At 48.2% G+C, this 16606-nt stretch overlaps 1 protein-coding gene across 3 annotated transcripts; it reads right to left on the bottom strand.

Annotated features, from left to right (window-relative positions):
- Positions 1-1301: 1301 nt before the first annotated feature.
- Positions 1302-6463, bottom strand: C14H1orf216 (chromosome 14 C1orf216 homolog). 3 transcript variants are annotated; one of them, XM_064493769.1, is made up of 2 exons: positions 6438-6463; positions 1302-3755 (listed from the first exon to the last, which is right to left on the bottom strand). In XM_064493769.1, the coding sequence occupies exon 2, from the start codon at positions 3751-3753 to the stop codon at positions 3064-3066; it is 690 nt and encodes a 229-aa protein (XP_064349839.1). In that variant the 5' UTR covers positions 3754-3755; positions 6438-6463; the 3' UTR covers positions 1302-3063. The 3 variants fall into 3 exon arrangements, with proteins under 3 accessions (XP_064349839.1, XP_031320581.1, XP_031320580.1); XM_031464721.2 differs by lacking the exon at positions 6438-6463 and adding an exon at positions 5947-6098; XM_031464720.2 differs by lacking the exon at positions 6438-6463 and adding an exon at positions 5950-6083.
- Between the last annotated feature and the right edge of the window lie 10143 nt (positions 6464-16606).

Here is a 16606-nt window from a genome sequence, read left to right as displayed (position 1 = left end):
GCTCACGTGGCAAAGAACTAAAGCTGACCTCCAGCTAACAGCCCTCGAGAACTGAATGCTCCCAACCAATGAGGCCATGGACCCTGGACTGCAGCTCATGAAATTCCTGACCTACAGAAATGCTGCGATAACAAATGTGTATTGCTTAAAGTCACTAAGTTTTAAGGTAATTTGTTATGCAGTAAGTGACGAACAACATGGGTTTGAACCCCATGGGTCCACTTATATGCAAATTTTTTTCAATAGTGAATACCACAGTACTATGTGATCCGCAGTTGGTTGAATTCAAGGATGCAGAACCGTAGATATGGAAAGACCACACATATGGAGGGCTGACTATAAATTATACACAGATTTTTTTTTTAATTGAAGTACAGTCAGTTACAATGTGTCAGTTTCTGGTGTACAGCATAATGTCCCAGTCATACATACATATATATGTATTTTTTTCATATTCTTTTTCATTAAAGGTTATTACAAGATATTGAATATAGTTCCCTGTGCTAAACAGAAGAAATCTGGTTTTTTATCTATTTTTATATATAGTGGTTAACATTTGCAAATCTCCAACTCCCAAATTTATCCCTTCCCACCTGCATTCCCCCAGTAACCATAAGATTGTTTACTATGTCTGCAAGTCTGTTTCTGTTTAATTTATACAGATTTTCGACTACGTGGAGGGTTTGTGCCCCTAACCCCCATGTTGTTCAAGGGTCAACTGTAACATACTTTCTTTATAAAAGCACTGGATTTTTGAGAAATGAATTAATGAATCATCCTACAAACTAATGAAAGATACAAGATCTAATCTAGATGGGCATCAACAAATACCTGAAGTTATGTACATGTATTATAACTACATCTGTGTCAGACCATCTAAGGACTATAATTCAGTCTTTTATAGTCAGGCCCCTCTTCAGGGAAGGGGTGGCTCTGGACAGGGTTGAGTATGTGAGTGTGTTTTTGTGGGGGTGGGTGGAAGGGCATGTGTGTCCTTTACAATCTATGCCACTCTCTTTGGGCCTAAAGTTGTGCTAAGGACAAGGACAACCCCATATGGACTCTTGGGCAGAAGCCAAAGCCTCCCTCTGACTGAGGCCCTGAGGAGAGATCCCCGCAACACCCACCTCTCCCCACACCCCCCCAGCAGACTGCCAGCCAGAGACTGAATTCCTCCACCCAGTGTTTCCCCTCACATCCACCCCCACAGCTCCCAGCCCAGAATCCTGCTCAAAAGGGGAGTTAGGCGATGTGGAAGAGGCACCTGACCATAGGTAGAACAGAAACACAAGCCCAAGAAATACATATCTTTGCCCCAGTTTATTTGTCCTGGTTGGTCCAGAGGCAAGGTTCACACTCAACATGCAGGAGTGAGACACAAAGTACCCAGTGCCATTTCTTCAGCCTCATTCCCTATACGTTTAACCCACCACCCACACATTTTACAGACAGGGAGACACAGGACCAAGGGCAGCATCAGTGACCTCCCGTGCCACTGCTCACCTTTTAGGATGTTGCATCGTCTTGGCTCCCAGAAGCAAAGCAGAGAGCTCGGCTACCTTAGTCATGGGTTCTCCCCAGAACTCACCCAGTCCTCGGAGCCCCTGCTGGAGCATGTCAACCCCATTTAAAGGGCCATGCAGTGACAGAGGAGGATACAACCCAGCATCCTAAGAGCTTCCAGTGGCTAGGCCGACACTACCACCTGCCCACCCTGGAAAGATGAACTGTGGCTCCTCTTGGCTCAGCCAGTCTGATTTCAGGGAAATGGATCAAATTAATTTGATATCCAGTGTTGCTAAAGCCAGAGAGGCACAGCAGGTAGAGGCACAGAAAGGGAAGTGAGATTTTCCCCAACAGCCTTGGGACAACTATCTATTCCTTGTAAGCTTATAAAGCACACATTCCTTTCCTTTTTCTTTTTTATTGAGGTGTAATTGACAGATAACACTATATTAACACAGATTCTTTTTTTATCAGAAGCTTAAGTCAATATGGTTTGCAACAGCTCCTTTGCAGTGGAGAGGTGTGATTTGTTTGGAACTGGAATGTTAGAATTTCCATTCTCCTAGTCTTCACAAGGTTCTGCCATCGTCACCTCCCCCAGCCCTGTCTCCCATGTGGCAGAGTTCAAGAGGGACAGTCCCTTATCTTCTTCTCTGATCCCACTCCCATCCCTGCCATGGCGTCAATCACCACCCCAGCTTGCTTCCCTGATACTAATTCTCTACCAAATACCTTGGCAAAATTGCAGCCACAAGCCACTTCAGGTCAGAACAACCACCTAACTTCCTATAGCAAATCCACCACCAGGGACAGCAGCCTTTAGCAGAGCAAGGTCTGGGAGGAGTGAGGGGGAGGGGTAAGGAGAGGTGGCCTGAGAAATCCCAGGAGAATGGATTAGCCACAACCTTCAGATAAATGACAGCAGGCTAGCCCTCTCTCCAGGGAGCAGCGGGACCCTGTGGAGAAAAAAGGCTAGTGTAGGCGATGGTACACAGGGTGTGGATGGATGCCCCACATGTGCAACTGAACGTGTATTTGCATACACTTGCTTGTGAGTCAGCCTGCAAATATACATGGTCCTAATATACACTTCCCATGCCTGCACCTGCACACATGCACCCCCTACACACAGGCCTGCACACACAACGGCTCACTCACAAACACCCACTACAAGTCTGCACACTCAAACTTTTATGTAAACACACATCTTTTGCATATCTATCTTCACTCATGCACATATACATATACTGTGGGGTATCTGTCCACATGTGCATACACAAATTTACTCCCTCTTACATACATACACATATACACACATGTACAAACTCACACATAGGCCTGCACAAAAGTTGGCCCGTGTGTCCACATTGCACACATGCTGACGCACAGGTGCTAATTCACACACGCCTGTGCACATCTGCCTACATGTAGCACTGACATATTCACTTATGCTCCCCAGCACTCATACCAGCAAATAATCTGTACTTACTTGTGCACAACCACACACATGCCTGCAAATATATACATACACCCCTGCGCCCCTGTAGAGGGACACCCTTAGCCCTGGTCCTGGGGCCTGGATGGTGCTGCCCTCTGTTGGAGACAGCGGATAAGCTCCTTCCGGTTATCTAGAATGGTGTCGAAACTCTCCTGCAGACGGGCCTGCTGGTTGACCAACTGGTGCTGCAGGCCCCGGATCCACTGGAGCAGGGCCAGGCGACGGTACATCACCAAGTGCACGTGGTGCTTCTCTTTCTCTTGCTCTTTGTAGCGCTCTTGAGCCTGCAGCTGCTGCACAGCCTGGGCCACCGAGGGCAGAGGGGGATCTGGAGGACCAGGGCCCAGAGGGGTCCCACAGGCAGGCTCAGGGCTGCTGCTAGGGCTGTTAGTGCTCAGGGAGCTGCTGGCATAGCTGTTGTCCTCCATAGGGGAGCAGACTGTGCCGGCACCACCCATCTTCTCAGGCCCAGCTCCAGGGATCTCTGCACCCTCTGGGGGGCTACGGACCTCTCCCTCAGGGAGTCCAGAGGCCTGGAAGGCCTGGTTGTCAGAGGACGACTCAGAGGAACTCCTCCTGAGTATGGGCTCCGCTTGGCCTGGCATCCCATGCCAGTTCTCATTGGCATCCTTGGCACTAGCCATGAAGTTGGAGTTGCTGTCTGCTTGAAGCTGGGGCTGGCATGCTCCCGGAGGCGGACCCCCCGGGAACTGCCCTGCCTCCGCTACCCCTGGCTGGATGGCGAACATGTCTGTAAAGGGGAAGCAGAAGACTGGTCAGAGCAGGACAGGGTGGGATGCCTGAAGTCGAGGCAATCCAACAGCAGGAACAAGGCTGTTCCTTTCTAGCCACCGGGAACAGCTCCCTTTGTGGTTTTCCTCCTCCCTCTCTGCCTGCTGGTTCTCCCTCTCCTCACAGGGTCTGCCCTCAGCCCTCAGGCAGGTTGTTGTCTTCTATGCACTTGGCTTCAGATGACCTCATTCTCTTCAAGAATCACCATGTATTGGTAATTCTGAGATCTGTCTCCAGCCCAGATCCAACTGCTACTGCATTCTGCAGCCAACCATAGGCTTCTCAAATCCTACGGCTCTCCCTCTTCAGTATCCGCAGCAAAGGGGCCCCCACTCTCCAGTCACTGCAGCTGGAAACTGACAGCACCCTGGAACTCCTCACCTGGCTTCCTTCCCCACCTACTGGCCATCAAATTCATCCTCTTAAATCAATTCTTCCTCTTAAAAACCTCGCTCTGTGTGTGTGTGTGTGTGTGTGTGTGTGTGTGTGTGTGTGTGTGTGTGTGTGTGTGTGCGCGTGCGCGCGCGCGCATCTCCCCTCACTTTCACTTGGTTCAGCCCATTTCATACCTGGATTACTGATTGCCATAGCCTTTTCACTGACGTCTCTGCCTCCAGGTAAAACCGTGAATTTGATTTGTCATGCCTCCCTCCCCAAACTCCCGCTAAACCTCTTTATGGGCGATGAGGCTGTGCTTCATCTGGCCCCTGCTCACCAATCCAGACTTGCCTCTTGCCACTCTGCCCCTCCCGCCACCCTAAACTGCTCAGAGATCTCAGGACACACCATCATTCTCACGCAATTCCGCTGGCCTCTGATACCCAACCTCTTCCCTTCCCTCCAAGATCCTCCTTTCTTCACCTAGAAAACTCTTTTTTGTACTTCAAAACTCGGCTGTAATATCCCCACCTCTCTGAAGCCATCTTGATGTTCTCCCCACTGCCTCAGTAATACACAAACACACACAGTTACCTATGCCTTCCTCTGGATCCCCCCTGCCCTGGGTACATGCTGTCTTACCCATGTTTGTTTTTTGCCCCTGGCACATAGTTGATGGTTGGTAAATATCTATTCAACATTTTTTGGTTTTGCGTTTTTTGTTTTTTGTTTTTTAGTCTATTCTGTAACAGCAGCTTATACATCTGGCTCCCTGACTAGGCGTGGAACTCCTCTGTATATCCTCCATCACATTCAGAAGTCAGCATGGAGCCTGGCACTAAGCAGGTGTCAGAACATCCTTGCTGAGCAACTGAGTGAAAGGGCGGTGGCGCGGGGTGGGGTGCGGAACTGCAGTGGGATATCTATGTTCAGGGAGACCGAGCCAACACCTGCAGAGGCTACTGCTGACTGCCCAGGGCCAGGAGAGCTGGGTTCCGTTCCCTCCTCTGCTCAGTGAGGAACTCCCTCTCCCACTGACAAGACTCTCTTCTGACCTTGCCCCTTCCCTCATGGTCTAGTACTACCCTGTGTTCCTGCCTGTAGCTTGCTCCATCCTGAGGCCCTGGAGAGAGGGCATATACCACATTATTCTTTCCTTCCCAAAACTGACTTCTACCAAAATTAGGATTTAAGTTGACAAACATATTCTACCGACCATTTATTACTAGGATTAGAAAAATTGGGGATCAGTAAGAGTGAAGAATAGTGTAAGTGGCGGTGGCAGGGACCCTCCCTACATCCAGTAAGTGGGAAGAAGTCCTGGGGGCAATGGTTAGGGACAGTCCTTTTGTGACCTACAGACTCCATCCTGCCAAGCAAGGTGCCTAGAGGTCTCCCCGCCCAAATGTTTTCTTTTTTCTAAACTTGGGCGGGGCCGTGAAGGAAGCTGGGCTTAGGTGCTGCTAAGGATCAGGGGTTCTCAGAGACGGTAAAATGGAAACGATATGCCGCAGGATCAGGCCTCTCTCCAAGCTAATCCGCAATTTGCCGGGGGCGATGGGGTGGGACTGGTGGCGGGGTAACTCTGTCAGGATAGGGGGAGGCGGCCTCCCTTCCTACCTAGCCTGGCGGGAGAGCGAGACTGCCCACAAGAGACAGAGGATGCTAACTGTCCTTCCCTAATCTCCCCAAAAGAGGCAGCTGAGCGGAGGCCGCGACCCCCGCCCCCTGCGGCTGCGGTCCAAACCCTCCCCCTCGGGGCCCCGACTCACAACCTGGAGGCGCCGCCCCGCACGGCTGGCTCCGATTCCGCAGGCCCCGCGGCGGGAACTCGTCCCTCGGGGCTGTGGGGGTCGCTCGGCCTGGAGTCACCGCGGGCCGGGGAGTCGGGTGCGGGCTCCCGGGCCGCGCGTCCAGCCCAGGCCGGCGCTGCGGAGTCGCGCGGCGTCAGAGCGGCGGGGCGGGGCGGCCTGGCCCACGTGGGCCGGTTCGGTTTTCCGCGGAGCCGCGCGCGGGCCAGCGCGCAGGAACCGCCTCCCCGCCTTCGGCAGCGCTGACCCAGGCCTTGCAGGTCCTGTTTTATTTCCTAACTGCTTTCACTGGGTCCCTCCGATCGGTTTGCCTCACAGAAGATACAGTGGCATTTTCAGAATGAAAATCTGATCATGTCTACACCCTCCTGCCTAAAAGCCTTCCATGGCGTCCGCATTGCAGGATAAATCCTTCAATCGGCAGCCGCAGGGCTCTGCGCATCCTGCCCTACCTCTCCAGCTTCAGTCTTTGCCCTTCGTCGCTGCATCTGGGCCTGGCGCTCCTTTCCGCCGCACTCTTCCCTCTCCCTAAAATTCTCTTTCCCTCTAGTATCTGAACTCTTCTCAGATAAACCTCCTCTGACCGCCTAGGCCAGATTAGTTCCCCCTTTTATATTATCCCAGGGTATTTTGTTCCTTTTCGTCATAGCATCTTTTCACAATTTGAAGTTACATGTTTGTTTTGTGCTTATTTGATTAAAGTCAATTAATGAACAGAGTAATTGCTGACTCTAGTGGTAAAACCAAAAGCACTGGCTATTATTAGGTAGAGGCAGCCCTAGAAAGAAGTCTAGGACTAATTTAGCCTTGAGGACACAGGAGCTTCCAGGAGGTCCTTTCCATATCCCCAGCTTTACTGGGTACTCAAACCAAGCAATTGGTTATACCTTCCTCATGCTCCCCCTCCACACCTCCGATTAAAAACAAACAAAACAAAACGAGTATGGATTCATCTTTGAATCTTAAATTTAAGAATACCCTTGTCTTTCCTTCCTCCCTTTCTTTTGCTTTTTAAATATTTTATTTTACTTTCCCTTTATCATTTTTGTTAGGTAGAATTATTACAGTTTGACTGCACATATACATTATATTGCATGTAAATACATATATACAACATACTGCACTTTTTTTAAGTTTACATTTATGTACTAATCATTGTTTCTAAGAACAGATTAGAGCTTTAGCTTTTTAAACTTACATAATTATCAAAGAAATAAAGCCAACCACAAAATAAGAATCAACAGAATGCAGTAATCCAGTGATGAAGGACAGTCAAATGTCCTTATGCATATTCAAGAAATCAGTCATCTTAGAAATAATGAGTAGTGTATTATTATTATTATTATTTTTAAATTTAGATTCCACAAATAAGTGATATCATATGACATTTTTCTTTCTGGCCCACTTCACTTAGAATGACAATCTTCAGGTCCATCCATATTGCTGCAAATGGCATTATTTTATTCTTTTTTATGGCTGAGTAGTGTTCCATTGTATATATGTACCACATCTTCTTTATCCAGTCATCTGTTGGTGGACATTTGGGTTGTTTCCATGTCGTGGCTATTGTAAATAGTGCTGCTATGAAGATAGGGGTGCATGTGTCCTTTTTGAGTTTTATTTTTCTCCAGATATGTGCCCAGGAGTGGGATTGCTGCATCATATGGTAAGTCTATTTTCAGTTTTTTAAGGAACCTTCATACTGTCCTCGATAGTGGCTGCACCAATCTACACTCCCACCAACAGTGTAGGAGGGTTCCCTTTTCTCCACACCCTCTCCAGCATCTATCATTTGTAGACTTTTCAATGATGGTCATTCTGGCTGGTGTGAGGTGTTATCTCATTGTAGTTTTGATTTTTATTTCTCTGACAATTAGCGAGGCTGAGTGTTTTTTCATGTGCCTGTTGGCCATTTGTATGTCTTGACTGGACAATTGCTTGTTTAGGTCTTCAGCCCATTTTTGGATTGGATTGCTTGTTTCTTTGATATTAAGATGTATGAGCTATTTGTATATTTTGGAAATTAGTCCCTTGTCAGTCGCATCATTTGCAAATATTTTCTCCCATTCTGTAGGTTGTCTTTTCATTTTGTTGATGGTATCCCTAGCTGTGCAAAAGCTTGTAAGTTTAATTAGATCCCATTTGTTTATTTTTACTTTTATTTCCATTACTCCAGGAGCTGGTTCAAAAATATTACTGTGATGTATGTCACCGAGTGTTCTGCCTATGTTTTCCTCTAGGAGTTTTATAGTATCTGGTCTTTTGCTTTTTTTGTTGTTTTTAAAGAAGAAGAATTTGAGTCTGGTCTCCATGAGGAGGCACACGCTTCCATTTCCAACTTACCATTGTGCAGCCTAGAGACTAAATGGCAAATTAAATCACACTAACAAATCCTATATACAAAATGAGGGAAATGGAAAAGAAAAAAACTGTTTAATGATTATGATAACTCTTATTTTAAGAGGGAAAGGAAATAAAAAGGAAAAGGCAGAAGTAACTCAAACTTTGGATAGTCCCCCAGCTACGAATATACAGGCAGAGACCTCCGCCCCAATTCTACATCAGAGTCTAAAGGCCTAAGTACTCTCCCTTTTCCCTTGTCCCTTACCGTTAGGCAGAGTTGTCTCCCTTATGACATGACCCAAATCCTCACTGGTAGTTTCTGAGCTTTGGTGGTCTTCAGTGATGCAGGTCTTCCCAGCCATCCAGCCACAACATTATCTAATTGTTTTTTTGGTGGGTCCTGAATGGCATCTCTTGCCTCTCCTTCCAGCTCTAACCAGGTGGATCAAATGGGAGCCTGATGAGTCCAGGAATAGGACTCCCATTCTATGTGAGTCAGGGTCCTTCTCTGGGACTTTCTGAAATAAAATTAAAGGAAGACAAAGCAGGGAAGATGTGAGCCTAGGGCTAGTGCAATCACCTTCCCTGCCAAGTGGAAGTCTGACACACAGATACAGAGACAAAAGACAGAAGTCCTGGTGATAGTCCTGTCCCCATTTCCTGAGGCCTTTGTATACTTTGCACTAGGCTCTTATTTTGCCAAGCCTACCTTGAGTGGAATTTCTTTCGCTGGCAATCAAAAGAATCCTGATTTATAGAAGAGCACAAGGCGGTCCCCTGGGTCCCGCTCATGTACCTCTCAGCCTCATTAAGTAGTAGCAACTCTATTTCCCCTTGATAGTCATTATCAGTCCAGCCTACAGTGTGACCTCCTTTCTTCTGTTCCTCTAGTATTATGAGGAACCTGAAATTCAGTGGAATCATCTTTATGTTCCTTGGTTAGAAACATTCCTCCCTAGTTGCTAAAACTTCCTGACCTGCAGAACCCAGAATGTCAGAAACAGGAAGCATACTCTTTGAGAAAATCATTAGATATAATCACACCCACCTCTACCTCTTCCTATATATTCTGGCTACAAAAAACAAAGAAGTATATATTAATTGTTGATTTAAAGTCTATATTGTACTCAGCAGGCAAAAACTCAGCAAAAGCTGAGTCATCATTTGGTCGCTTCATTGTTCTATAAAGTGGTTATTTCTAAATAACATAGTACCTGATAAAGTAAGTTCCAAGAGCATCCAAGTGTAGCCTCTCTTCTGTAGTCAAGGGCAATGTTGGGTGGGACACTCTAGTGCTGTAAAATCAATGCAGTAAGCGCTCAGACTGTGGTGCTGGCCACTCTGTGATTTTCAGAGAGCTGGGAGCCTGGAGAACAAAAACCCCCAGGAAGGCAGGGGCATCCATATCTGCATGACCCCAGAAAAGCAGATATGTAGATGACTGTTATTCATTCACCAGAAGCTTCCTCAGTCAGGATGCCAGGGAATCAGTCACCCTAGGTGAAGGGGTGTCTGTCTGTAGGTGTCCACCCAGTGACATAGATTGTGGGGATTTAATTGGCAGGGACACAGAAATCACCAGAGATGGCCAGTATCAGCCTGAACAGGGCTCTGCAGCGGGCCAGCCCATCATGAGGATCCAGCAGTAAGCAGTGAGTCAGTATCTTGGTAAACAGACAGATGTCAAAGCCAAGACTGGCTAGCAATGAGTAGCCAGATCCAGGCCCTAGGGGCCTGGGGTGTCAGGCAAGGAGGGGAGACAAGGAAAGATAAGGGGAATTTCTACTCTAGGAAATAGGACAGGTGTAAGACTTCCTCTACAGGTGGACAATTTCTCAATGTCAGTACTCCCAGGAAGAAAGAGACCGGTAGGGTCAAGGTGTTCCAATCTCAAAGACCTTGCCCCTTCCCATCCATTCATTCCCATTCAGCACACAGTTACAGTGTCACGTACTGTGCTGAGGACTCAGGTAGAATCAGAACTGGTGGCAGCCTTGGAGAACTCTCTGTTTAGAAAAGGAAATAGACAAGAGTGGGCTGTACGATGTGACAGGTCCTGCAACAGAGCTAGAAAGAAAAAGTAATGAGCACGAAAGAGGGTAAAGAGAGGCTTCACAGAGGTGGTGTTTGAGCCAGGCTTTGAAGGATGAACAGAAGCTCACCAAGAGAAAGCAGGAGAAGGCAGAGGAAACTGTATGTGGTGCATGTGTTCATGTAACAGAGGAGGCCAGTGTGGCTGGAGCTTGCGGAGGAAATGGAGATGGGAGACGAGTCTGGAGGATAAATCTGGCCCAGTTGTGAAAGGCCTTGACCACCATTGCAAAAAGCTTGGGCTGCATCCTGTGGGCAGCAGGGTAATAACTGAGGAAGCCCCCAGAGCTTCCACATCAGAACAAAGCACAGGCATCCAGTCTGGGGGTACAAGCTGCACTGCAACCTGCTTTCTTCTCCTTTCCTGAGCTCTTACGGTCCGTCAACTTCCCACATGGCTTTGGGAACTTAGGCAAATAAGAGCATTTTAACCTTTTTCGGTTAAATAAAGCAAATATGCCTTGGACATTGTTAAATAACATTATATTTGTGAACACGGTTACTTGGGCTCCCAAGGCCAAGCACAGCCCTGGAGGACCTTTGATGTGCCAGAGAGCCCTGAAGGCAGATTAGGAGGAAAACCATTCCCCAGAATTAGCTCATCTCAGGAAAGGAAGGCCTCAGAAGCTGGTGACCCAGTTGTTTTGTTCATCTGTTTCTCCACTGCCTCTTAAAGGTAGAGTGCCACTCCAGTCTCTCCAGAAACTGCTGTGTGATCACCTTCAGAAAGACATGCCCATTTTCCACCCCTAACATGGCTGTTTTCTCAGATGTAAAATGAGGGGGAGGTACATCGAATCTGAAGTTTTAAGGCTTTTTTTTTTTAAGCTTTAGAATTATCGTTTTCCAACAAAATCTTTGTAATATACCCAGTTTGAGATCTTCTCTCCTGCCCTGAACCCTCCACCCCGAACAGCTCCTGAAGGGCCGCCCAGGAAGCTTTTAAAGCTAGGAGGGGCAGTTTCAAATCTACTGCTCCACATGAACCTAGGGGATGAATTTCTCTACCTCCCCTTCCCTGCTTCTCCTCTCCTGACCCTGAAGGGAAAAAGGAGAAACAGAGGGGTGTTTTGGAGCTGCTGAAAAGGTAGTATAGACTGCTCCCATTGCACCCAGGTGGTAAATGGCCTCTCTTCCCCCAAGAGCCCAGAGAAGCCAAATCCAAGGTCCCAGAGCCCACAACAGAGGGAGTGAGGTAGAGAAGCTGATCCGAAGGGGGAATGAGAGAAGGGAGTGCCGGTTCCACCCCCTTTCCAGCAGCTGCCTCCTGTGGGCTCCATAATCCCCATGGCCTCTCCCCTACCCCACCCTCTGGCCGCCCACTTCTCCTCCACCCACCCATTCATCAGTAGGAGGGCACGGTATCAGCACGGTCTTTCAGGGCCTGACAGGTCCTTTCTGGGTGCCCCCCACATGTAACCACTTAACCTCCAGCACAAAGGGCCTGGCTGAATGGGCTTGGAGCCGGTGGCTCGTGCGAAGGGGGAGGCCTCAATAGGATTTGGGGAGCTGGGTGTATAAACCGCTCTGCTCCAGCAGCCCTCAATGGAGGAGCTGGAGTCGGGGCATGTGCCGAGGGGAGGAGCCCGGCAGCTGCATCCCGCCCCTGAACAATGATTTATTCATTCTCCTGGCACACACAGAGAAAACAGGCTGGGGGAACGTGGCCCCACAAATCGCCCTTGGCCTCAGCTGATTCCCATGGCAGAGTGGTTCAGAGTGCCCTCTCCCACTTGTAATTTATTGCCTAAAGCCTTCCCCCCCTCTCCCCCACAAGGAAGTAGATTACATGATGGGAGGCCTTTAGTAGGCTGAAGGTCAGGCAGGCATGCTTTTTCAATAGGCTCCACTCAATCTCAATCTTACGTTCTGAAAGCTTCCTGGTAAGGTTTTCCCCACGCCCATTTCACAGCCAGAGAAACTCCTGGGAGACATACGAATAGAAGGCACAGAGCTTGGCCTGTCTCAGGACTGCCCTGGGAGAGGGCTGAGGAAGAAGCAGGGAGTTGGGGAGCTTAGAGCCTAGAATTAACTGACGGATAATGGGGATGGGATAAAGGCTGGCTGATGAGTTAACGGCATCCTCTAGCCACAGTTGGCTCCAATTCCTGGGAGAATCTTTGGGGAGTAGGGAATAGAATGAAGACAGGTAAGCAAAAATGCTGAGACCATTAGATTAGAAAAAATGTCGGGTGGGCACGTGGTTTCAAGAAGCTAAATTGTGACAAGAATAAATTTGCTCTTGCCCTCTCGCCTCCATACCTCATGTCACCAGAGCCAGATCACACAGAAAAATCATCATAATAAATAAAACTAAAAATCAATAATGTGAGCAGAACAGGGAGAACCAGATTGAAGTTTGACCATCCTCAGACTGGCCCCTGGGCCTGCTGGCCCCAAGCTCATAATTACCTTGTCACACAGAAAACAAATCTATCGTGGATGGTGAGTGTGGAGAGGTGGAGATCTTGGGCAAGGATGTTGCCAGCTGAGGAGGGGGAAGGGATCCACATTAGGAAGATAGATGTGCCGTGGCACTGGTGTGGGAGGCAGCCCTGTTGAGACTGACAAAACTAAGGCCTCAACAGTTTCCCAAAGTTTTATTCCCTTAGGAGGGTGGGCATACTAAGGGAGGTGATCCTGCCTAATACTGAATACTGGGGGTGGGAGGGGGACCGAGGAAAGACCCCAGGCCCTCTACGTGGAGCCTCAGGACAGGTTGCTATGCTGCTGCTGCCCTCTGGTGGACATAAAAAGGCAGCGCTGATCCCTCCAACGCTGGAAACAAATGCTGGAAACTGCAAAGGAGACTCCATCCTTTCCTGTCCTAAAGCCTTGGCCACCAAGACTAGCACACTCACAGGCTGGATTGCCCAGGAGGCAGACTCAGACAGTTTAGGATGCAGGCTATTTACTAAGCAGTGCCCTTGGGATCAGTGTCTGTGTAAGGGAGAGGAAAGCAGCTAAACTACCACACAGGTCCATGACAGTCTCAGTCAACCCCTCCGAGAGCTCTGAAGGGAGAATGGGTCCTTTAGAATTGTCCCAAAGTGAGCTGACACGGCCAGGCCTTTACACTCCTGTCATCACTGGATGTGGACTGTGCTGGGAAGGGGCGTGAGTGCTGGGTAAGCTGTTCTCTGCAGCTGGGGCAGTCCCCTCACTGAAGGCTGCTGTCTGCAGCCGGGCCAGCAAGGCCTTTATTGAAGGGGATGGGGTGGTGCATCACAGATCTACCACACACATCACAGATACTCATTCAACATGTGTTAAATGATAGATTATGCCCCAGGCTCCAGGCTCAACAGGACAGCCTTCACAAGCCTCAGTTACACACTGACCTTTGCAAATGGTCAAAGGACCCTTAACGCTCCGATTCAGGGATTCATTCATTCAACAAGCACTCATTGAGGTTTACTATATGCTGGGCCTGGAGGCAGACACTTCACAAATTTTTCAAATTTAATCCTTGCAAGTGTAGAGCTAGTATTAACTCAGATTATACAGATGAGATCAAGTTATTAAGTGTCTTTCACAGTCCAGTGACACTTTAAAAAATGACACTCACAATGGGACAAGTGCTCTTGCTGCTGCCAAAAATTCTTCAGGCTGGAAAGGGTCTTGGCTCTGTTCTCTGTGTGTGCACGCGTGTGTATGTGGAACAATGGCGCTCCTTACGCTTTCGGCCAGAACACTTCCTCTGTCGCAGCCAAGAGTCATGCCTCCAGAGCCTCCTGCTTCAGTTCCTTCCTAATAATGTTGCTGCCCAGAGGTAACAGAACCACAAGCTTTAAAAATTCCTTGTTGTAGCTACAGAGCTAGCTCCTTCCCTGGATATTTAATGGATAGACAACCCTTTATCCCCAATGCTCTCTGGCCATCTCACCATCAGAAAGTTACGAAAGGGTAAGTTCTTCCCCTAATGTCTAACTTCCATACCTGCTGTGATCATTTTGGGATAACACTGAAGGGACAAGAGGTGGAGGTTTCTGCTCCAGATACCTCTCTGTACCCTGGACCTCTCACTAACTCAGTGGCTCTGTGAGAGGAGGCAAGGGCAGGAGAGCTAGAGAAAGCTGTCAGCTGCTGTTCTGCTATAGCCCTGACATGTTCTCATCCTTGGCCAGTTAAACCTTTCAGCACTCCCAGCCGCCAACGAAAAGAGTTTAGTTTTTTTTCACTTGGATTGTAATCATAAAGAACTTGAAGGAAAAAGCGGGAGGGGGAAGCTTGGATGTCACAGAGCAATTTCTGGGTCTGACTGCAGAGGCATAAAGTACTCTCGATACTCCTCACCCCCTCTCAACACCCGTCACACACACACACACTCACACTCATACGCCTTTCCTCCTGGGCCCCCAGAACCTAATTTTTCACGTTTGGAAAACCCAGATGATTTTTGCCTGGGTCCATCTGGTTTTCCAAATAACCTGTCTTTTTGATAAATAACATAAGTTAAATTAGACAAGACAAACAAAGAGAGGGGTGGGCAGTTCAGCTTTTTTCCTTCAGCCTCTGAGAAAAAGAGATGGGGGCTAAAAAACCTACAGGACTCCCAACCCGGCTCCTAAACCCCTTACACTGGACCCAGTGACTTTCCAGCCTGAAGCTGGGAGCTGCCTCTTCATCCCCACCTCCATCCCACCAGCCAGCAAGAATACCAGACTCTGGTCCCTTCTAAAATGAAGGGAAAGAACCCAGGCATCCAGCCCCATAGCTGCCTCCGATCTCCCTTAGGCTATAGCTACTTCAAACCCCCTTTTCCTATTATGTATCCCACCACAGGGAGGAACTGGATCAATAAACTGAAAATGAAAATCCTTCCAGGTGAGAGAAGGCAGGAGAGAAAGAGGGATGGGAAGGACATGGATAGTACCGACCAATGCAATACAAGTACTAGGGACAGAGATCTGGCACCTGGGTCTCAAAGGGTAAAGCCTGAGGTGACACCAGCCACACACAAAGCTGTGCCTATTTCCCCAGCTCGCTGTGAGTCCAGGCACACAAGCAGACCCCCATCCCGACCACGCTCACAAGGCCCAGCACAGAGCCGGCCACTGCTGTGCTGGGATGGGCCTGTGGGCCGGCGAGTGTGGAGCTCTGGTGAGGTCTGGCCTGTCCTTCCCACTCAGCCAGACCATAATGAGGCATCAACCTCACCCCTTCTTCAGCAGTGGGTTAGCCAGCATTAGCACAGCCTCCTAAATGTGCCCAGTTATCTCACATCAATTTGTACATTTGATCCTAATCATAACTCTGTGAGCTTAACCAAACCATTTCACTTTAGCCTCATTTTCCAGCTGAAGGAAAAAGTTCAGAGACAATGACTTATTCCAAAGTCTTGCCACTCATAACCTGCAGAGCACAGGCTTAAGGTCTCACACAGCAACCACCCTGAGTCTATCCCACACTAGAAAGCGTCTTTGCAAGCCATTCAGCTCAAGCTCTTCACCATGAGGTCTTCCAGGCTTCAGATCACTCATTACTCAATAAATATGTATTGAACAATCTATGTGCCAGGCATATGCCGGAAACACACTTTTTTTTAAATTTAACACAATAGACATGGTCTCTGCTTTCATACAAGTTAGTCTAATGGGGAAGGCAGACGCAAACAAACATTAAGGTAGCAGGTGGCAAACTGTGATTAAAGATCCAAAAGAAAAAAATAGGAAACTAATCAAGGTAGCCTAATTAAGAAAGGGGTGGTAATGGAAGCTATCTCTGAGAAAGTTAGATTTAAGCTAACATCAGAAAAGGAGGATGGTGAGCAAAGGTCATTCCAGGAAAAGGGAAGGCGCCGAGTGTAATGTGAATGGAGAACGGTGGATAGCTCAGGAGGGAGGCACAGCTGTACCATGGAGGGCCTTGTAGGCCATGAGGAGTTTGAACTTAATTCTGAGTGCAGTGGAAGACTGTGAAATGTTTTAAGTGAGGGAGTGACATCCTCCACTTTGATTACACAAAGGTTGCCCTTTGGCTGCTGTGCACAGATTGATGGAGAGGAAGCAAAAATAGGAGTGGAAAGGTTAGGAAGCACTGCAGTAGCCTGGCAAGAAATTCTGGAATCATGGACAGGGCACTGGCTGTACAGGTGATTCAAGATGCAATCTGGAGGTAGAAATAACAGGACTTAGAGATTGTTTGATTATGAGAGTAAGGAAGGAGGGGTTGAGAATGTCCTTCA

The sequence above is a fragment of the Camelus dromedarius genome, chromosome 14 (genome assembly GCF_036321535.1).
Source record: "Camelus dromedarius isolate mCamDro1 chromosome 14, mCamDro1.pat, whole genome shotgun sequence".
Lineage (NCBI taxonomy): Eukaryota > Metazoa > Chordata > Mammalia > Artiodactyla > Camelidae > Camelus > Camelus dromedarius.
The sequence above is the reverse complement of the archived record's forward strand: the minus strand, read 5'-3'. Positions and strand labels throughout refer to the sequence as shown.

Excerpts from the sequence above, each read along its gene's own strand:
- C14H1orf216 (XM_064493769.1), bottom strand. The coding sequence starts at position 3,753 with ATGTTCGCCATCCAGCCAGGGGTAGCGGAGGCAGGGCAGTTCCCGGGG.